Genomic DNA, 23,470 nt, shown 5'->3' with positions numbered 1-23,470 from the left:
TTCTTTATCTTCTAACTCCATTTGTCTCAATTGCAATTTAAGTTTTTCTAACTCTGCAGTACTCATCTGTTTCTCTGATACACAAAAGTGCTTGATCAACTCCGTTACAATTTCAGCTTTCCTTTTGTCTCTGATTAAATCCAATTCTAACCAGTTTGTTAATTTTAAAAGTATATCCTTCCTCTGACTTTCTAAACTTTCTTGGCAAATTTGGGAAGTGTCTTCAAACCCCAGAACCTCTTTCGCAATGATAAGACTATTTACTTCACTTTTAATTTAAATAACCATAAGTAATTGAAATTAGAGAGTCATAGAGTCACAGAGATGTACAGCATGGAAACAGACCCTTCGGTCCAACCCGTCCATGCCGACCAGATATCCCAACCCAATCTAGTCCCACCTGTCAGCACCCGGCCCATATCCCTCCAAACCCTTCCTATTCATATACCCATCCATATGCCTCCTAAATGTTGCAATTGTACCAGCCTCCACCACATCCTCTTGCAGCTCATTCCATACACGTACCACCCTCTGCGTGAAAAAATTGCCCCTTAAGTCTCTTTTATATCTTTCCACTCTCACCCTAAACCTATGCTCTCTAGTTCAGGACTCCCTGACACCAGAGAAAACTCTTTGTCGATTTATCCTATCCATGCCCCTCATAATTTTGTAAACCTCTATAAGGTCACCCCTCAACCTCCGCGCTCCAGGGAAAACAGCCCCAGCCTGTTCAGCCTCTCTCGATAGCTCAAATCCTCCAACCCTGGCAACACCCTTGTAAATTTTTTCTGAACCCTTTCAAGTTTCACAACATCTTTCCGATTGGAAGGAGACCAGAATTGCACGCAATATTTCAACAGTGGCCTAAACAATGTCCTGTACAGCCACAACATGACCTGCCAACTCCTGTACTCAATACTCTGACCAATAAAGGAAAGCATACCAAACATCATCTTCACTATTCTATCTACCTGCGACTCCACTTTCAAGGAGCTATGAACCTGCACTCCAAGGTCTCTTTGTTCAGCAACACTCCCTAGGACATTACCATTAAGTGTATAAGACCAGCTAAGATTTGCTTTCCCAAAATGCAGCACCTCGCATTTATCTGAATTAAACTCCATCTGCCACTTCTCAGCCCATTGGCCCATCTGGTCCAGATCCTGTTGTAATCTGAGGTAAACCTCTTTGCTGTCCACTGCACCTCCATTTTGGTGTCATCTACAAACTTACTAACTGTACCTCTTATGCTCGCATCCAAATCATTTATGTAAATGACAAAAAGTAGAAGGCCCAGCACTGATCCTTGTGGCACTCCACTGGTCACAGGCCTCCAGTCTGAAAAACAACCCTCCACCACCCTCTGTCGTCTACCTTTGAGTCAGTTCTGTATCCAAATGTCTAGTTCTCCCTGTATTCCATGAGATCTAACCTTGCTAATTAGTCTCTCATGGGGAACTTTGTCGAACGCCTTACTGAAGTCCATATAGATCACATCTACTGCGCTGCCCTCATTAATCTTTTTTGTTATTTCCTCAAAAAACTCAATCAAATTTGTAAGATATGATTTCCCATGCACAAAGCCATGTTGACTATCCTGAATCAGTCCTTGCCTTTCCAAATACATGTACATCCTGTCCCTCAGGATTCCCTCCAACAACTTGCCCACCACCAAGGTAAGGCTCACCGGTCTATAGTTCCCTGGCTTGTCTTTACCGCCCTTCTTATACAGTGGCACCACGTTTGCCAACCTCCAGTCTTCCGGCACCTCACCTGTGACTATCAATGATTCAAATATCTCAGCAAGAGGCCCAGCAATTACTTCTCTAGCTTCCCACAGAGTTCCTGGGTACACCTGATCAGGTCCTGGGGATTTATCCACTTTTAACCATTTTAAAACATCCAGCACTTACTCCTCTGTAATCTGGACATTTTGCAAGATGTCACCATCTATTTCCCTGCAGTCTATATCTTCCATATCCTTTTCCGCAGTAAATACTGATGCAAAGTATTCATTTAGTATCTCCCCCATTTTCTGTGGTTCCACACAAAGGTTGCCTTGCTGATCTTTGAGGAGCCCTTAAACAAATTTTCTTACCTAAGCTTCTTTTCGAGGTCTAGGACACAAATCAATAAATGTTGAAATCTGCTGGGATTTTTTGTACCCCAAGTTTGTTCAAATCTGTCCAAATCCCTGACTGGATCTGTCTAAACCCATCCAAATCTCAGACACAAGCCCTTGAACTGTTATGACAGGGCGATGAACCCCTCTATTAATTAAACCAAACACCCAGAAAAACTCACCTCGCCTCGTAATCTGTTAAAATATATGTGACAGAGAACTCCCAAATTAGACTATTTAACGAAAATGATATCAATTTATTTTTTAACTCTAAACGTGAACATTAAACAACAACTATTCACAACTCAAAGCCACCCCCACTTTATCTTAACTCTTACTATCTGCTTCCAACTCTATAACAATATGCTGCTCCAATAAGGCACTTACTAAAATTACATCAACTTAATTTCAAAACAACAAGTCATTATCACTCTTCCAGCTGCTGATTTCCCTGAATCATTTTCTTTCTTTTTTACTCCGAGTATGTTTCATATAAAAAGGTACCTTTGACAGAGAGTCTAATGTCTTTGAGAGCAAGTTGCTGGATGGGAAATTAACTCTCTAGCTCTATGGCAGTTGCTCTCTGACCAATTTTCAAAATGTCCACATGTTTATACACCGTCTCCCCAACATCGGATTGTCTCATTGATTTGATGTTGGCGAAACAAAAAAAATTCAAACTCAATTAGATTTAGTATCTTGGGGCATAAATTAAACTGATTCATTAAATTAGAATTGTTGTCAAAACAGCAACCAAACTCAGGTATCCATTTCACAGCCAAATGTTACATATTTTCAATATTCCGGTACACACTGGGACTGTCATCTAGTTGTAAGCTCTCAGTTCAGAACAGCATTCTCTCTCTCTTAAAGGTACAATACTTGTCTTCAACTTCATAACAGTCAGTAAAAAAAACTTGTCAGACAGAATCAGTTGCTAATTCCTTGCATCTTTTGTTCATTTCACTGAAGTCATTTTGAAGGTTTTTGATTAGGGACCAATACTCTTTTTATGGGTCTTTCATTGTTACTTGTAGCCATTACATGGCGAAGATTTGGGACGGGTGATGAATGTGTGAGGAAGTGATAGAAATAGTCAAGATAATTTCCCTGGGGTGAGCGAGTCCAGAACTAGAGGGTATAGATTTAGGGTGAAAAGGGAAAGATTTAAAAGGGACCTAAGGGACAAATTTTTTAAGCAGAGGGTGGTGCATGTGTGGAATGAGCTGTCAGATGAAGTGGTGGAGGCTGGTACAATTACAGCATTTAAAAAGCATCTGGATGGGTATATGAATAGGAAGGGTTTAGAGGGATATGGGCCAAGTGCTGGTAAATGGAAGTAGATTAGGTTAGGATATGTGGCTGGCATGGACGTGTTGGACCGAAGGATCTGTTTCCGTGTTGGACATCTCTATGACTCTAAATATAAGTCCTAACTTCCATACAGACCTCAAGGTGCATCCATGGACAGAAAGCAAGCTAACGTTTCAAGTCGAGATGACTCTTCACATCACATCAGCTCTGGTGACGGATCATCTAGACTTGAAACATTAGCTTGCTCTTTCACCATGGATGCTATCTGACCCACTGTGACCTCCAGTATTTTTTGTTGTCAGTACAGATTCCAGCATTTGCAGTCATTCGCTCCTGCAGACCTCAGAGACACCTACACAAGGATCTGCTTTCATACATTTCTTTCTTGCCTTACTATGAGTTGATGAATATTCCAAGGAAAAGTACATTTTCTATAATTTGCATAACTGTTTATTTATCAGTTTAAATAGCGATAAAATGTATATCCTTAAATTGCAGCTTTTCTCATTATGTGGTTCTTGGTCAGAAATCACACCAGAACAGATTATATCCAACAGGTTTACGTGAAATGACAAGCTTTTGGAGCATAGCCCCTTCATCAGGTGAAGTGAGTGGGAAGCACACAGAAACAGAATTTAGGGACAGAGAGATCAAAAGATCATACAAATGGTGTGAGTGGAGTGTCGAATAATAAGCACAGCAGGTCAGACAGCATCCGAGGCACAGGAATGTCAATGTTTTGGCTTGAAATGTTGACTTCCTGCTCCTAGGATGCTGTCTGACCTGCTGTGCTTTGCCAGCTTCATATCTATTGACATGATGTCGTGGTGGTTTGCTAACTGGCAAGATTTAATAAACAGATGACGGTTAGTGGAGACAGTAGCATAGTGGTATTGTCACTGGATTAAACCCAACGCTTATGTGCTGGGGAAAGCATATGAAATCTGACATGGTGAATGATGAAATTTGAATTCGAGTAAAAAAATGGAATTAAAAAATCTAGTCTAATTGGCGACTGTGTAACTAGTGTTGATTATCTTCAACAAAAACTCATCTAATTCACCAATGTCTTTCAGGAAAGTAAAGCTGCAGTCCAAACCCTATCCTAATGTCAGACCCACAATAATGTGAGTTCTCACTCAACTGCCCTCTGAGATGGCTCAGCAAGCCACACAGTTGCATCAAAATTGCTGCAAAGTCTAAAGCAAGAAATGAAACCAGACAGACTACCAGACATGATGGAGACACTGGAAAGCATAACAACAGACTCAACCTTATTTATTGACCCTGCTGATGAATATTTGAGGACTTTTGCCAAAATTGGGAGAGCTGGAGCAAGGCCAGTCAAGCAGCAGTTTGCCATTGTCACCCCTTGGAATGGGGCCAAATGATAATGCCCCAGATTCCACTGTCGCTATTTCTGGCTATGTCCAGTCCTATTGGCATTGTATGCCTTGCTCTGTCAAAGCACCCTATGATCTTTATGTCCTTGTTTGCTATAATCTGCCTGTACTGCTCACAGAACAAAACTTTTCATTGTACCTAGGTACATGTTACGACAACAAATCAACTCAAATCAATAGACCCAGCAGAAGTTTCAGCACAGTGGAATACAGTTAGGAGAGAATTGCCCTGGGAATCCTCCACATTGAACCTTGAAGTCACATGCATCAGGTCACGTCGGCAAAGAAACCTCCTTATCATCTACTGTGCCCATCAGCTGATGGATCCACATTGAACACCACTTGGAAGAAAGACTGAGGGTGGCAAGGATGTACAATGTACCCTTGAACTCAATGTCCTATATTGAAACTCTTAGCTCTAACATTCTAATTGGCAGGTGCATAGTTTCAACTTAAAAAGAGGGAAGTTGGAAAGAGGGAATAGGAACTAAAAGTCAATTAGCATGGAACAGAAACCATGAAGTACAGACCATAAAATGAAATGAGACCTGATTCTAGTTCAGTTTGGGGGAATTGAGGAATTAATAAAATAATGAATCTGAGGGAGGTGCAGGATAATTTGGATTGAAGACATGGACAAAACGTTGGTGAACATTGTGCCAGTTTGAATGTTATAAATTAATATTGCCAAAGGAATTTCACCATGACTTCATGAATTTAGTATTTGTACAGTGGGAGGAGAATATATTGGCCTAAACGTGATTTCACTAAACTATTTTTATTCCTATAATCCATTAACCTTTGAAAGCTAAACTTGACATTCCTTATTCCTTGCTTTATCTTGCCTGCTCAGCACCCAGGCTGTACTGGAGCAGTTCATCCACTTCACCCACAACTTTCACCCCAGCCTCAAATTCACTTGGTCCATCTCCGACACCTCCATCCCCTTTCTTGACCTCACCATTTCCATATCTGGTGAGAGTGTCCAAACAGATGTTTACTACAAATCCACAGACTCCCACAACTACCTGTACTACACGTCCTCCCACCCAGTATCCAGCAAGAACTCCGTCCTGTTCGCCCCAATTCTGCTGCCTCCCCTGCACCTGCTTGGATGAGGAGACATTCCACTCCCAAGCATCCCAGATTTCTACCTATTTCGAACAATGTGCTTTTCCTCCCTCTGTCATCCAGACAGCCCTCCACTGCACCACCTCCATTCCCTGTTCCACTGCTCTAAACCCCATCCCTCCAAATGCAATAAAAACAGAGTCCCACTTGTCCTCACCTACCACTCCACCAGTCTCTCCAACACATCATCCTTAAACACTTCCACTAACTCCAAATAGACCCCACCACCAAGAACATCTTCCCCTTCCCACCCTTCTCTGCCTTCTGCAAGGACCCTTCCCTTCGACAGTCCTTGGTCCACCAACCCCTCCCGACCTCCCAGTTACCTTCCCCTGCAACCGGAAAAGATGCAAAATGTGTCAAACACTACCCCTCTCCCCTCCATCCAGGGACCTAAACAGTCCCTCCAGGTGAGACAGAGGTTCACCTACCTCTCTTCCAACCTACTTTACTGCATCAGGTGCTTCCAATATGGTCTTCTCTACATTGGCGAAACTGAACATAAATTTAGGGAATGGTTTACCGAGCATCGCAGCCGGGCCTGCAAGGGCTGACTGGATCTCCCAGTCACTGGCCATTTTAATTCCCCTTCCCACTCCCTTTCCAATATGACCATCCTTGGCCTCCTCCATTGCTACAACGAACCAAACTGCAAATTGGAGATGAAAATGTGTTGCTGGAAAAGCACAGCAGGTCAGGCAGCATCAAAGGAGCAGGAGAATCGACGTTTCGGGCATGAGCCCTTCTTCAGGAAAGGGCTCATTCCTGAAGAAGGGCTCATGCCCGAAACGTCGATTCTCCTGCTCCTTGGATGCTGCCTGACTTGCTGCGCTTTTCCAGCAACGCATTTTCAGCTCTGATCTCCAGCATCTGCAGTCCTCACTTTCCCCTGCAAATTGGAGGAACAACAACTCATCTTCCGCCTGGGCAACCTACAGCTTCCTGGACTCAACATTGAGTTCCCCAATTTCAAATAACCTCCCTTCCCATTCCCCGACTTCCTTCCCAGCCCCTCCCCTCCCTTCTTCCTCTCCCAACCACCAACTGGATTCATTTCTCCCATCGACCAACCAAGTCATACCCTCAACCTGTCTTCACCTATCCCCACTTCAGCACTCTGCCCCCATCACCTCTTTTATTTGTAACTCCCTCTACACCCACCCCCAGTCCTGAAGAAAGAGTGCACCCAAAATGTTGACTTCTCCACCTCCTGATGCTGCCTGGCTTGCTGTGTTCTTCCAGCCTCCTGCCTGTCTACATCTGCAGGACTTTTGTCTCTAACCAAGTGTTTTCAACTTCAGTGAAGGTCTTCATTCATGACCATAGCCCTTTACTCAACAAAATGGAGGGATAATGTTGGAGAAGTCCTAACTCCAAGGGAACACTAGCTTACCTGGCATTCACTATTATTTCTTGGGAACCGAATGGAAGAACATACACTGGGGCTGTATTGTGTAAGGCCTTGAATAGTCAAAACACCAGCTGGAGATGAATTCAATAAGTAGCGTGATGATGTTCAAGGTGACCTTTGACATAACTAAATGCCTGGCTGCACCAGACTTTCATCTCCAGGAAGATCAGATCACATTATTTTTCCTCGGAAAATGCTATTTCTGAAAGCACAAGCTTCCTCCTCATCTCCAAATACTGATTGTCACACATTCTTCCAATCATGTATCATCCATGACAGAACAATTTTTCATTTGCTTTCATCTTCTATTTTCTTTTCTTTTAAAGAAAGGTTTCTTCCAGTTTAATTTGTTGTTAGAAAGAGATGAAAACCTGTAGTTATGAGCCAAAACTTGGAATACTTGAGCAATTTCCAATGGAACAGAAGCCGCTGGTGTATGTAATTAGATGCTTTTTAAAAAGACAAAGGGCTTTGACAAGGCAAGAGGGAAGGGAGTGTTATCTAATCATGAAGTAAGTGATGACCGGCCATTGATTGAAACTGGCAGTAGGAAGGTAAGATAAGAGATTAGTAGCTATTTCTTTCCTCAGAGTTACTGCCCTTTGGAATGCTTCGCCATGGGATTTGTTGAGACAAGCAGCTTTTCCATCTTTTAAAAAATAAAACAAGCACCTACATAAATATTTACAGGAGTGGAAGAGATGAGGCATTGAGAATAAATTTGTATTTCCCCAGGGGATAAAATGACTTGAGAAAAGGGCCAATGACTTCCTTCTATTATGCAACAGTGTGTGATTCTGAGCCAAAATTCTCCGACCGCTCGGGCTCCAGCAGCACTGAGCATCTAAGAGCAAAGCCAGGATTGTTTCTGCTGGTGGAACATGTCGAGTAGCTCAGGCTAACTCCATTCTTTTTCTGTGCCTCTTCCCCTCTTCTCTCCTCTCTTCTCATTTTTTTTTTGGCAACAGCTGGCCTCTTTGGCAGTTTCCCCCCGCCCATCACTCCTGGATATTTCCATACAGATTGAGAAATAAAAACTTGCAAGTTTAACGGCCTTCATTGGCAGATTTCACCCCTCCTTCGAGGTTCAGCCCACACAGAGATTTGCACTCCACCATTTCATTACTACACCAGGCACACAACCGGATTCATTCAAGTTACAGAATGTGGTGCAATTGCACTGCAGCCTTAGTCCAGTTAGAAAAAGATATCGTCAGGTCACTTGACCTTTTCTCTATCTTATAAGAAGGCAGTGTTTGCTGACAATGACAATGGTGGGCACATTTATTCAGGAACATGCAAGTGCTTGGTTCCAAACACTATATGTCATCACATAGGCTTTACATGTGACATCGTGAGCAAATGCAGGGCTGTGCATGCATGTAGAGCTGAGGTTCAAAGGTGGAGAGAGGGGAGGTGAGCCCAAGGCTGGTTTCCCAGGTGGAGGAGGAAAGAGTGAATAGACCAAGGCAGGATATGGGGGAAGGGCAGGTGGGCAACAAACAGGGCCCAGGAGACCCGCACCCTATCTGTCTCCCTTCTTCTGCACTTCCCCTGGTTCTGTCCTGTGTCCTGATGCAATCCCACCCTGCCCCTTATCTCTCTCTCTCTCTCTCTCTCTTCTCCCCCCCCCCCGTTCCTGATCTCTCTCTCCCCTCCTCCCACCCTGCTCCTGATCTCTCTCTCTCCCCCCCCCCGCTCCTGATCTCTCCCTCCCCTCCTCCCACCCTGCTCCTGATCTCTCTCTCCCCTCCTCCCACCCTGCTCCTGATCTCTCCCTCCCCTCCTCCCACCCTGCTCCTGATCTCTCTCTCCCCTCCTCCCACCCTGCTCCTGATCTCTCCCTCCCCTCCTCCCACCCTGCTCCTGATCTCTCTCTCCCCTCCTCCCACCCTGCTCCTGATCTCTCTCTCTCCCCCCCCCCGCTCCTGATCTCTCTCTCCCCTCCTCCCACCCTGCTCCTGATCTCTCCCTCCCCTCCTCCCACCCTGCCCCGATCTCTCTCTCTCTCTCTCCCCCTACTCAGGCCACATCCCCCCAGGGTAACCTGCGAACATATGATTTAAAGTAGCGCATAGCACACACGCTGGTGTCAGCAAACACAGCCACTAGAGAAAAGGCCATAGAAAAATCAATCCCCTCGTATCCTTTCTGTTTAAAGCTGTCGGAGAGAATCTTGTCATGGAATTGTTTTATTCAGATGTGTATGTATAAAGCAAATTTAAAAGCCAGTCCTGATGCCCACAGGTGTATTCTCTGGTTGGTTTCAGCCATAAAAATGTTGCTCAATAATTCAACACAGATATAACTAATTAGATTCAGAGTTGTACAGGACAGAAACAAACCCTTCAATTCACTCATCCATGTCAACCAGACATCCCAAACTGATCTCGTCCCTTTTGCCAGCATTTGGTCATATCCTTCTAACCCCTTCCTATTAATGTACTGATATAGATACCTTTTCAATGTTGTCATTACACCAGCCTTCACCACCTTCTCTGGCAGTCCATTCCATACACACACTACCCTCAGTGTGAAAAGGTCGCCCCTTAGATCCTTTTTAATCTTTCCCCTCTCCCCTTAATTCTATGCCCTCTAGTTTTAGACTTGTCTACCCTGGGAAAAAGATCTTGGCTATTCACCCTATCCGTGCCCCTCATGATTTTATAAAGCTCTATAAGACCACCCCTTAGCCTCCGACCTCCAGGGAAAAAAGCCCCAGCCCATTCAGCTTCTCCCTATAACTCAAACCATCCAGTCCTGGCAACATCCTTGTAAATCTTTCTGAACCCTTTCAAGTTTATCAACATCCTGCTTATAGCAGGTAGACCAGAATTGAACCCAGTATTCTAAAAGTGACCTCACCAATGTCTTGTACAGCTGCATCGTGATGTCCCAAGTCTTGTACTCTGCACAGGTCAATGAAGTCAAGCGTACCAAATGCCTTCTTCACTGCCCTCTCTCCCTGTGAGACCACTTTCAAGGAACTATGCCCCCGCACCCCTAGGTGTCTTTGTTCAGCAGCACTCCCCAGGACCTTACCCTTAAGTGTATGAGTCCTGCCCTGGTTTGCCTTTCCAAAACGTAACATCTCAGACTTATCTAAATCGAAACCTAAATTTGTCACTCCTCAGCCCATTCGTCCATCTGATCATGATCTGCTTATACTCTGGGGTAACCTTCTTCACTGTCCACCACACCTCCAATTTTGGTGTAGTCTGCAAACTTACTAACATACTTCCTATGATACACATCCAAATCATTTATTCTTCAGTTCTGTTTCACAGTTTCCACACATTAATACAGACCGGTGAAACTCATTAATTATTTCTTGTTTCAGATGACTGTGCATCCAGGCTTCAGCTTTCGATGAATCCACATTCAGGGGTGGGGTTGTTTGTGGGAGAACAGTGATGGTCAGAGGATGTTTCTAAATAATGGAGTCAAATGAAGAGCTAACATTATTAATAAAGACTTGTAGCTTGTAAGGTCAATTCCTACTCTACTGAACTTTCAGATTTCAGATTGAGCAGCAGTAAAGGGCTGATCTCTGAAAATGAAATCTTCTCAGGCAGTGTCCCCAGTCTCAATTACTTCTGAGTGACTCCCATTAGAAACTTTCTCTGTGAGAGTGTTGGGTATTGAGCATGCTTCCGATACATTTTGTGATGGAATAGTGTGTCAGGACCTACTGTCCCAATTTATGTGCCAGTTTGGAAGCAACAATTTTCAGAAAATGGGCTGACCATTTTAAAACAATTATGATTTTGTTCATTTCAGCGTAACAGTTGAATCCAATTCTTGATCTAGCTGAGTTGTGATAGGTGACTGTGGAACCGCACCACTGTCTTCATACTAATCATTTCATTTCATCTTTTCCAGGTGACTACTGTCTTTTTGGACATGTACTTAGAAGTTTGGTATGTATTCTGACAAAGCTGAAGTTTTTAGTCCCAGTGGCTTTCATGATAGATCTCTGATCTCAGGCTGTAACTGGGGCAAAAAGGCAGCAGAGACTCTGAGGAAGCAACCAATATGAACATTTCTGCTGTTTCTCCAGGGTTTCTGCTGAAATTACAGCAGGATATTAAGAAAATGGTGTGGAAATTCCAGCTTGTGCTCAATGAAGGAGGCGAATCTTTTGAAAGGACAGGGAAGTATTTCAAGGTGCATTGAACTTGCTCTTTTAGACTGACTTCAATGCCTTGTATTTAACTTCTCTCTCGGTAAAATCACCTGTTGACATTCAGTGTGTAGGCTTGTGTGAGAAAAGTAGAGTTGAGCATGTTAGTGAAGAATCAAAAGGCAAAGGACTGTGTCCTTTGGAGAGGCAGCTGAAAGAATTGGGCCATTACATCATATACTCGATTTCCTTGAGAATGAATGCATGTGTAGTTATGGGGTGGAGATGGATAGAGTTAATCAAGGTGGTTGGATTTAATTCAGTTGTAAGCTTGAAGTCTTACATTTCATCTTCATTTTAAGATTTCCTATGTCTGACGATTAAGAATTCTTATGGAGACTGCCAATGGGGAGCAGTTTTGCGTGAGATGAAAGATGTGGTGGATGGGTCGGTGTTAGGAAACAGGGTGTTGGGGAGGGCAGTGAGAAGATGACGCAAATTAATAGATGGAGGAGATTGAGAAAGGCAGAAGGAAGTCAGAATATAGCAAGAGAGACTAGGAATTAAATAGGGGAATGAACTGGGGAAACTGGCTCTGGGGTGAGTAGGAGGGGAAGAAGATGGGGTGTAATATTGTGACTGTGAAACACCTGTGTGAGAGAGAGTGAAAGAAACATTCCTCCATTTAAAAAGCAGGAGTTTGGGAAAAATCATCAAAATAGAAGATGTAAGGGATTAGTTTAGCAAAATGTTAACTGTCAGGTCCCAGGTTTAGTTGATTAAATTTAAACAACTTCAAGGACAACAACAACAAAGTTGAGGAAAACAAACCTTGGAGCTGGAATTTTAAGTACCAGCTTTTGCTCCACTGTCATGACTTCAGCAGAAGAGGCTGTAACAGGAACTGCTGTGAGGGATCAGTCTCTCAGATTCATGCCACAGTCAGCCTTTGACCAAATGATGTTGCTACACTGGGATGGTTACATCGGAAAAGCCACAGCGAGAAGAATTGGTCAAGCCCAATTCAGACACAGGGATTGCGACAAGTAATTCAACTACTGCTACTTCTGCCAATAAAAGCAGCACTCCAACCTCGTGCAGCCTGGTTCAGTTGATTTACAGGAAACCTCAGCAAGGGGCAACTTCCGCCTAACTCTAGCCCACTGGCTGCAGTAGGTATTGGAAGTGCATAGAAAAGACCTTCGAAGCAAGATGAAATGTCAATATGTGCAACAGGATAAAGAGCAGACTCTGGGTTTGTCAGCTACAGCTTTCGAGGGCCTGGGGATACAGGAGATGAAAGCAGGAGAAAGGCTCTCTACCAATGAATCAGGAGACCCTCTGGAAAACCATTGTGAAGGCAATGGGAGCAGCTAATCCTTGCTGTTGAGGGTATCAGTGCTGTCCAATGGAGCTGGGTGTGGTACTAAAAGGAGTGCACTCAATGCACGTAGTTGATCAATGCCTTGAGTGCACATACAAATGCCATAACCAAATAGCAGCCTTAAATACTGTTCTGTTTCCCATATTCCCTTCATCTACTTACCTTTGATCAGGTTTGACTCACACTTCACATTCTGAGTCTCAGTTTACCCTCAGTGTTGCTGTAAGCCACACACTCACAATTTGCACACACTGGCAGTTAGACAATGGCAACAGGCAAATTGCTCAAACATTGGCTGGCATATTTCCCTCTCTCTTCTTAGACAAAAAGGTGCAAAGTAACAGGCTACAGAATATAACAGACAGAATACAGGCTCAGATACAAGTCCTCACTCCCTTGAAGAAGAAGATGCTCCCCCTCATTAGATGGCTTTGACTGAGGCTGGTACCAGGCTGAAGCCATTGAGGATGAACTAATTCACCTTCTTAAAGACCGCCCAATCTTCAAGTAATATTGAGCAGGTGAATTAGCAAGGAGCTTATGTCTATAATGTTACATCATGTCATAACATGTCGATGCCATTGTGCAGTCAGTGGTTCCCTGCAGCACTGGAAAGCCCACTGTGTTGCCACATGCACACTGTTTGTTCTGTCTGACCAAGGAGAAGCAGCCAATGTACTTCCCTCTCCTGGCCTATCACTTTCCCCCTACCACATCGGATAGAAAACCCAGGACTGACAGAAATGGGCTTCAGCTGAAAGGCTATGAAAAAATTCATGCCATGATTAGCTTCACAGCCACTGGTAAAGTTGCTGCTCAATAAGAGAAATGCTTTGTGAAGACTCTGAGTGGATATGATCTCTTGCTGACAGCCCTTTTCCACCAACCCCCCACTGCCACTCCCTCTGGGAGCAGCTTGCCCTAATCTCTGTGTTGCTGCTGCTCAGTCTCCCTGCCTTAATGCTGATAAGGGTGTGGGTGGTCAGCACAGTTCTAATAACTGGGAATAAATGTGCTTGATCAGAAACCTTGAAGAACCCAAGATATCACCATTTGCACACCACTTGTTCTTGACTTTATTTATTTTTAAGTAACAGTAGGAAACAGCAGTTCTACAAGCCCTGACAAATATCAATTAGCAACTAACCTGAAAATAGTTGTGGTCCTTCCTGCTGCTTGAAGCATATTCCATTTAAGATACTTTGGCTGGAGTATCAAGGTTGAAAATGACACTGCTATAGTCAAATTAGTGTTCCACACTAACTGCATCTGGCTGAATGGCTGGTTAGTGATACAGAATAATGCCAACAGCGCGGGTTCAATTCTCGCACCAGCTGAGGTCACCATGAAAGTCCTTCTCAACCTCTCCCCTTGCCTGAAGTGTAGTGACCCTCAGGTTAAACTACCACCAGTTAGTTATCTGGGATTATGGTGACTTTAATTTATTTCCTTACATGCTAAGTGGTATTACCAACTCTTACTCTGCAGGGCTGCACAGTTGCTCAGTGGTCAGCACTGCTGCCTCACAGCACCAAGGACCCAGGTTCAATTTCAGCCTCAGGTGACTGTCTGTGTGGAGTTTGCACATTCTCCCCATGTTTGAGTGGGTTTCCTCTGGGTGCTCTGGTTTCCTCTCACAATTCAAAGATGTATAGGCTCGATGAATTAGCCATGCTAAATTACCCACTGTGTTCAGGGATGTGTAGGTTAGGTGCATTAGTCAGGGGTAAATAAAGGATAATAGGGTAGGGGAATGGGTCTGGGTGGGTTACTCTTCAGAGGGTCGCTGTGGACTTGTTGGCCGAAGGGCCTGTTTCCACACTGTAGAGATTCTATGATGATGATTCTATATCTCTGGTGCATCCTTCTGATCTTATCAAAACAACGACATCTGGTGCAAGCTGCACTTGACATTTGTATGCATTGTGAGAAAGTCAAGCAGCAATAAAACTCTTGCGAAAAATCTACCTCTCATATTGCTGTGCTGGGTGGGAACAGGAATATATTTCCAACCAAAAACCAAAAAAAATCCTCTTTTGCAGCTTTAGAAATGTACTCAAATATGATTTTTTTCTTAAGTCAAATGCATATTCCAAATAGCCCTAAATTTGATAGTTTTGTGTGAGCAGGTAACATGACATCATTGAACTAAGTCTTGCTGCTAAGCTGCTTTATACATCTACAATTTTTGAAATATTATACACAGTCTACTAACTGAGTTCTCATTCACATTCATATGGATAATTTTAAAAGCAGCATTGGCTGTTTTCAATGCATTTTCTTGGTCATTCTGTTTTGGAGAAAATTGATTGTTTTCTTATTAAAACTTAACATTTCATGTGACATCCTTGGGTGTGTCTCGAATTAGAAAGTTTTGATGTTGATAAGTTTCCTAATCTAAAGTTTGCATTGCTGGGAACATTTAAAAAAAATTTTTTTTGTGTTGATTAAAGTCCGTCATTTTAATACTGCTGGTAAAAGCTCACTACATTTGCAAAAGAGCATTCAATATATGACTTTATGTTATTATTCATTCATGCATTGTGGGTGTCACTTGCTCGTTTACTGTCCATTCCTATTTGCCTTTGAGAAGGTGCTACCTTCTTGAATCACTGATGTCCCTTAATTGTACCTGTAGTATTGTTCGTGAGAGATTTCCAGGATTTTGACCAAATGATAGCCCATGAATGATGATATTGTTCCACATTCAGATGATGTGTGGCTTACAAGGAAACTTTCAAGTGATTGTGTTCCAGTGTATCTGCTGCCCTTGTCCTTCTAGATGACAGAGGTCAAGGGTGTGGAAGGTGCTATTGAAGGTGGCGGGGTGAGTTTTGCCTCATACTGCCATTGTGTATCAGTAATAGAGGGAGCAAATGTTGAAAATGTTCAATGAGATGCTGGTCAAGCAGGCTGCTTTGTCCTGGATGGTGTTGAGCTTCATGAATGCAGTCATCTAAGCAAGTTTTCCATTGAACTTTCGATAGTAGATAGGTTTTGGGAATCAGAAAATGAGTTACTCACTGCAGGATTGTTAGACCCCCTTTTGTAGCATTGTATTTATATCGCCGGTCCATTTTGATTCCTGATCCATGATAACCCTCAGGATGTTAATTGTGGGAATAAAATGAAAATGCATTTCAGTACAAGAATGATGATTAGATTCTTTCCTATGGGAAATGGCCTTGCACTTGTATGATGCAAGGTATTTGTCCCTTACCAACCCAAGTCTGAATGTTGTGCAGGTCTTGCTGCATTCGGACATGGGCTGCTTCAGTATCTGAGGAGTTGTAACTGTGTGGACTTGTTGGGCCGAAGGGCCTGTTTCCACACTGTAAGTAATCTAAATCTGGTTCTGAACTTTGCACAATCACCACAAAAGATCCCCATTTCTTACCTTATGACACAGAGAAGATGAAGACAAAGCAGCTGATCATAGTTAGATCAAGGACACTACCTTGAAGAATTCCTGGAGTTGCAACTATCTTTGTTTGTGCTAGGAATGACTCTGACCAGTGGAGAGTTTTTCCAATTGCCTATGAGTGCAGTTTTGTTGGGATTTCTTAATGCCACATTCAGTCAAAAGTTGCCTTGATGTGTCAAGGACATTTAACCTCCTTTTTTCTCTCAGGTTCTGTTCTTTTGTCCACATTTGAGGTCCTGATGAAACCAAAGCTTAGTGTCAGTGATGAAAATGTGTTGCTGGAAAAGCGCAGCAGGTCAGGCAGCATCCAAAGAGCAGGAGAATCGACGTTTTGGGCATGAGCCCTTCTTCAGGAAATTCTTTGGATGCTGCCTGACTTGCTGTGCTTTTCCAGCAACACATTTTCAGCTCTGATCTCCAGCATCTGCAGTCCTCATTTTCTCCCCTTAGTGTCAGTGAGCAGGTTATTGTTGAATAAGTGCCATTTGATGTTGATAACTTCTATTGCCTTACCGATGATTGTGAGTAGACTGATAGGGCATTAAGTGGTTGGATTGGTTTTCTTTTTTAGTGGCCAGAATACTGAGCAATTTTCCATTTTGTTGAGTAGATGTAGGTGTTCTAACTGTGCTGGAATAGTTCGACTTCAGACATGGATAGTTCTGGAATAAGTCTTCAGTACCATTGCTGGGATATTGTCAAGACCCACAGTACATATTACCTTTGGTCCTTTCTTGACATCATGTGATGTTAATGGAATTGGCTGAAGGCTGGCATCTGTAATGCTGGGACCCTCAGGATGAGAACACGATGGATCATCTGCTTGGCACTTTTGGCTAAAGATTAATATAAATGCTGTAGCTTTGTCTTTTGTGCTGCTGTCGTTGGTCCTCAACACGTTAGCATCAAAACTTCTGAAAAACTCAATTTCTGTCCCATGACTTGAATTAACCATCTGGTGGTCATTCCTCAATTGCATTTTAATGTCTGTATTTTTTTTTCACATTATGAACATCATGATGCCTGACATTGAGCCAGTGCTGGCACTATGCAAATCTTGAAGAGGCTCCTTGGAGATGTGTGATCATTGTCTGGGCATTAGTGAGCCCCTGATTCCTTCTTCAAGCCCTTGCTGTGGTTCTGTTCGCCGAGCTGGAAGTTTTTGCTGCAAACGTTTCGTTCCCTGGCTAGGGAACATCATCAGTGCTATTGGAGCCTCCTGTGAAGCGCTGCTTTGATGTTTCTTCCGGTATTTATAGTGGTTTGTTCTTGCTGCTTCCGGGTGTCAGTTTCAGCTGTAGTAGTTTGTATGTGGGGTCCAGGTCGATGTGTCTGTTGATGGATGTTCTTGCCGCTTCCGGGTGTCAGTTTCAGCTGTAGTGGTTTGTATATGGGGTCCAGGTCCATGTGTCTGTTAATGGAGTTTGTGGATGAATGCCATGCCTCTAGGAATTCCCTGGCTGTTCTCTGTCTGGCTTGTCCTATGATGGTAGTGTTTTCCCAGTCAAATTCATGTTCCTGGTTGTCTGAGTGTATGGCTACTAGGGATAGCTGGTCGTGTCGTTTTGTGGCTAGCTGATGTTCATGGATGCGGATTGTTAGCTGTCTTCCTGTTTGTCCTATATAGTGTTTTGTGCAGTCCTTGCATGGTATTTTGTAAACTACGTTAGTTTGGCTCGTGCTGGCTATTGGGTACTTTGTTCTAGTGAGTTGTTGTCTGAGTGTGGAAGTTGGCTTGTGTGCTGTTATGAGTCCTAAGGGTCGCAGTAGTCTGGCTGTCAGTTCTGAGACACTCCTGACGTATGGTAGTGTGGCTAGTCCTTTTGGTTGTGGCATGTCCTCGTTCCGTGGTCTATCTCTTAGGCATCTGGTGATAAAGTTGCGTGGGTATCCGTTTTTGGCGAATACCTTGTATAGGTGTTCCTCTTCCTCTTTTCGCAGTTCTGGTGTACTGCAGTGTGTTGTGACTCTTTTGAATAGTGTCCTGATGCAGCTTCGTTTGTGTGTGTTGGGGTGGTTACTTTCATAGTTTAGTACTTGGTCTGTGTGTGTTGGTTTCCTGTGTACCCTTGTGGTGAATTCTCCGTTGGGTGTTCTCTCTACTAACACGTCTAGGAATGGGAGTTGGCTATCCTTTTCCTCTTCTCTCGTGAATCGTATTCCTGTGAGTGTGGCGTTGATGATTTGGTGTGTTTTTTTTTTCAAGCCCTGCAGGGGAATTGAGTGTTCAGTGTGCTCTTTTGAAACTTCTTTTGTATTTGAGAAAAGATTTCAAAATCTTTGTTATCAGTGATATGAAGTTAACTGCTTCTTGTTTTAAATATTGAAATAATGTGAGCTACTTCACCATTCCTCCATCACTTCCCCTTCTGTATTGATGTCCTTAGCTTCCTTCAATGAACAGAAGTACAAACCATCAAGAATTAGGGATTTAGCCCCCATGCAGATTGTTCACTTTATCAATCATTTTTCCTCTTTCTATTTTAAATCCTTTGATATCCATTTTGATCCTCAACATCATACCGGCCTTTATAGACTTTTTGTAAAAACTGAGGCAGAGTTCAATAGTTCAATATTTCAGTCATTTCATTGCGGTTACCTGGAGTCTCCCTCACAGTTGTCTTAGTTTCCCTTTTGTTTCTTATGTGCCCGTGGAATGCTTTCCATCTCTTTTCACCTCATTAATTGTTTTTCAAATCTCATCTGCCTTTTCCAGAATTAGTTGTTTTCCCCACTACTGTGTGCTTTCAACAATGGGTATGTGATTATTACTGTAACTGGCCATTTACCAATGAGTAACCTGATGCAGTGATCACTTGGTCATCAGTGCTATGCTTTGATGACGTGGATGTTGGTGTGTTTTGCTTTTAGAATGTTGTTATGCTTTCAGGATATGGAGCTAAGTTAGCATTTTTAACAGTTGTCTAGGAATTCATTTCTTCTCACAAAATTAGGTGCTTTTGAAAATGCATTAAAATGAGACTGCTGTTGGAGTCAGTTGAGCCCCCAGTAGTATCTGAAGACAAAGTAACAGGAAGTGAGGAATGAGATTGCTGCATCTCTGGATCCTCACTCTCCACGGGAGTAGGACTGGCTGATTGGAGAGAGGCGAGTGTTGTTCCTCTGTTCAAGAAAGGGAATAAGGAAATCCCTGGGAATTACAGACCAGGCAGTCTTACATCTATGGTAAGCAAGGTACTGGAAACGATCCTGAGAGATAGGATTTATGACGATTTGGAAAAACATGATTTGGAGATGCCGGTGTTGGTCTGGGGTGTACAAAGTTAAAAAATCACACAACACCAGGTTATAGTCCAACAGGTTTAATTGGAAGCACACTAGCTTTTGGAGCGACGCTCCTTCATCAGGTGATTGTGGAGGGCTCGAACGTAATACAGACTTTATAGCAAAAATTTGCAGTGTGATGTAACTGAAATTATACATTGAAAAATCAATTTTTCAATGTATAATTTCAGTTACATCATACTGCAAATTTTTGCTATAAAGTCTGTATTACGTTCGAGCCCTCCACAATCACCTGACGAAGGAGCGTCGCTCCGAAAGCTAGTGTGCTTCCAGTTAAACCTGTTGGACTATAACCTGGTGTTGTGTGATTTTTAACTTTGGAAAAACAAGGCTTGATTAAAGATGGTCAGCATTACTTTGTGAGGGCTAATCATGCTGCACAAGCCTGATTGAGTTCTTTGAGGTTGTGACAAGACAAGTTGATGAAGGTCGAGCAGTGGATGTGATGTATATGGATTTCATTAAGGCATTTGATAAGGTTCCCTACAGTAGGCTCATTCAGAAAATTAGGAGGTATGGAAAAAAGGGAAATTTGGCTGTCTGGATACAGAATTGGCTGGCTGAAAGTAGACAGTGGATGGAAAGTATTCCGCCTGGAGGTCGGTGATCAGTGATGTCCCGCAGGGATCTGATCTTGGGCCTCTGCTCTTTGTAGTTTTCATAAATGACTTGGATGAAGAAGGAAAAGGGTGGGTTAGTATGTTTCCTGATGACACAAGGGTCAGTGGTGTTGTAGATAGTGTCGAGGGCTGTTGCAGGCTACAACCTAAGTGGCAGATAGAGTTCAACCTGGGTAAATGCAAAGTGATTCACTTTGGAAGGTCAATTTGAATGCTGAATATAGGGTTAAAGTTAGGATTCTTGGCAGTGTGGAGGAACAGAAGATCTTGGGATCCATGTACATAGATCCCTTAAAGTTGCCACCCAAGTTGATAGGGTTGTTAAGAAGATATATGGTGTTTTGGCTTTCATTAACGGGGGATTGATTTTAAGAGCCGCGAGGTTTTGCTGCAGCTCTATAAAACCCTAGTTAGACCACACTTGGAATGTTGTGTCCAGTTCTGGTTGTCTCATTACAAGAAGGATGTAGATGCTTTAGAGAGGGTGCAAAGGAGATTTATCAGAATGCTGCCTGGATTGGAGGGCACGTCTTATGAAGAGAGTTCGAGTGAGCTCGGGCTTTTCACGCTGGAGAGAAAATGGAAGAGAGGTGACTTGATAGAGGTATACAAGGTAATGAGAGGCATAAATAGAGTAGATAGCCAGAGACTTTTCCCCAGGGCAGAAATGGCTGTCACGAGGGGTCATAATTTTAAGGTGATTGGAGGAAGGTATAAGGGAGATGTCAGAGGTAGGTTCTTTACGCAGAGAATGGTGGTAGTAGAGTCAGAGACATTTAAGTGATTGCTCGACAAGCACATGGACGGCAGTAGATTGAAGGATGTATAGGTTGATCTTAGATTAAGATAAATGTTCGGCACAACATGGTGGGCCGAAGGGCATGTACTGTGCTGTACTGTTCTGTGTAAATCATTCAAGTCCTCCCTTGTAGTTTTGATGGAATTTAAAAGCTTGTACTGCAACTTTTTCAATCTTCAGCGTCTTTTTTTAATCAATCTTCATTTTATTTCCAGTTCTTCAGCTGATCTGAGATTCAGTATGGCACTGTGCAATGAGGAGAAGTCATTCAGACAGACGAGAAGAGATAAAGCCATGCAAGGAATTAAGAAGCTCTTAGGTCCAACAAATTCCATGAATGCACCACAATCAATACGGGAGGTAAAGTCTCAGGATGTGATGGAATCTGTTTATTTCTGGAGAACGCGATCACATTAATGGCATCCATGGTGGCAATTGGCATTCATTATTACCGAATCACAGGGCTGTAAAGGTACTGAAGGAGGCCATTCAGTCCATCCTGCCTGCACCAATTCTGTTACCTTGTGCCAATATATCCTAGCGTACAATTTCTATTCAAATAACCATCCATTCTCCTCTTGAATGCCTTAATTGAGCCTGCCTCCATCACATTTCCAAGCAATGCAGGCCATGCCTAACTACTCACTGTACAAAATTGCTTTTGTTCTCACATTAACCCTACTTCACTTAAACATCACTTTAAAACTGTGCTCTTTTGTTTTTCTCTCTTTTAAACGTGGGAACAGATTCTTCCTATCTACTCTCTCCAACCCGCTCTTGGCTTTGAAAACTCTATTGAAGCTGCTCTCTGCCTTCTCTCCATGAAGAACACGTCCCAACTTCTTCAATCCATCACCATGACTGAGGTTTCTCACTTCCGGGGCCTGTTCCTGTAAACCGCTTCCGCACTCTCTCCAATGCATTCACATCTTTCTCACAACTATACACAGTACTCCAGGTGAGGTCTAACAAGTGTCATGTAAGCATTTAATGTCATCTTCCTGCTCGTGCACTCCATGCCCTTATTAATAAAGCTAAGACTACTGTATGCTTTATTAAGATTACATTACATTACTTACAGTGTGGAAACAGGCCCTTCGGCCCAACAAGTCCACACCAACCCGCCGAAGCGCAACCCACCCATACCCCTACATTTACCCCTTACCTAACACTACGGGCAATTTAGCATGGCCAATTCACCTGACCCGCACATCTTTGGACTGTGGGAGGAAACCGGAGCACCCGGAGGAAACCCACGCAGACACGGGGAGAACGTGCAAACTCCACACAGTCAGTCGCCTGAGGCGGGAAATGAACCCGGGTCTCTGGCGCTGTGAGGCAGCAGTGCTAACCACTGTGCCACCGTGCCGCCCAACTGCACTGTCCACGTGCCCTGCCACCATCAATGATCTGTGCACATTTACACCCAAGTCCCTCTGCTTCTGAGCCTTCTTTAAGTTTGTACACTGTACACTGTATTCTGTATTATATTCCAAAGTTCTTCTGACCAAACTGCATTCAAGTTCATCTGTCACCCGTCCACCCAATCCCTCAACTTGTCAATGTCCTTTTGGAATTCCACACTACCCTCACAGTTTACAATGCTTTCAAGTTTTGTGTTGTCTGCAAACTTAGATATTATCCCCTGTTAACCAAGATCCAGATCAGTAGTGTATATCTGGAAATGCAAGAGTCCCAACACCAACCCCCAGGGAGCTCCACTACAAACCTTCCTGCAGCCCAAAAAATATCCATTAACCATTACTGTCTGTTTCCTATCACTATGCCAATTTTGTATTCATGTTGCTACTGCCCCTTATATATCATGAGCTATAATTTTTCTCACAGGTGTGTTTTATGGATTAAAGGGCTGTGTTTATCAAACAGCTGATGGGATGGGTAGATTTTATTACCTGTCTAATCCTGTATTCCAGGTAACTTCACATTATGTGGAGCCTGTCATTAGACTCCTATCACAGGCTTCTGGTCAGTGAGATTTCTTAAAAGAAAGACTTTTATAAAGGCTTTAAGCCTTTTCAAAGTGAATCACAGCCAAATAACCACCTTTTAAAGTCTAATCACTCTCAGACTCTGAACAAAACACATTTAAGTTGTTTTTTTTAAAAAAAATACAACAAGTAGCTATTTTGCAGAACCATTTGAAATTTCACAATGGCCATTATTCTAGAATGCTTATGAATACGGAAGTATGGACAAAAATCTCACACAAACACCAACAAAATAAATGATCAAGTGATATTTTTCAGTCTCTTGGTCGAGGGATAAATATTGGTCAAGTTTCTGGGGAAACTTGCCTCCCCTTCTTTGAACAGAGCTATTGGATCTTTTGGTCTAGTTGGCAGAAAGGCCCTCTGTTTAGCATTTCATCCAAAGGCAATCCCTTTAACAGTGCTGTGTTCCTTCAATACTTCA

General features: G+C 43.0%; 1 protein-coding gene across 3 annotated transcripts in view; it reads left to right on the top strand.

The window, feature by feature from the left end:
* LOC132819041 (cytosolic phospholipase A2-like) overlaps positions 1-23,470 on the top strand; it is a 137,554-nt gene that overhangs the window by 62,482 nt on the left and 51,602 nt on the right. For 2 of the 3 annotated variants that reach the window (XM_060830318.1, XM_060830319.1), the window contains exons 6-7: positions 11,264-11,301; positions 21,253-21,397. In XM_060830318.1, the coding sequence (XP_060686301.1) occupies positions 11,264-11,301; positions 21,253-21,397 (183 nt within the window). The remainder of the gene's footprint in view (positions 1-11,263; positions 11,302-21,252; positions 21,398-23,470) is intronic. The other variant, XM_060830322.1, reaches the window with a different exon arrangement.

The sequence above is a fragment of the Hemiscyllium ocellatum genome, chromosome 9, assembly GCF_020745735.1.
Source record: "Hemiscyllium ocellatum isolate sHemOce1 chromosome 9, sHemOce1.pat.X.cur, whole genome shotgun sequence".
NCBI classification, from domain to species: domain Eukaryota; kingdom Metazoa; phylum Chordata; class Chondrichthyes; order Orectolobiformes; family Hemiscylliidae; genus Hemiscyllium; species Hemiscyllium ocellatum.
The sequence above is the reverse complement of the archived record's forward strand: the minus strand, read 5'-3'. Positions and strand labels throughout refer to the sequence as shown.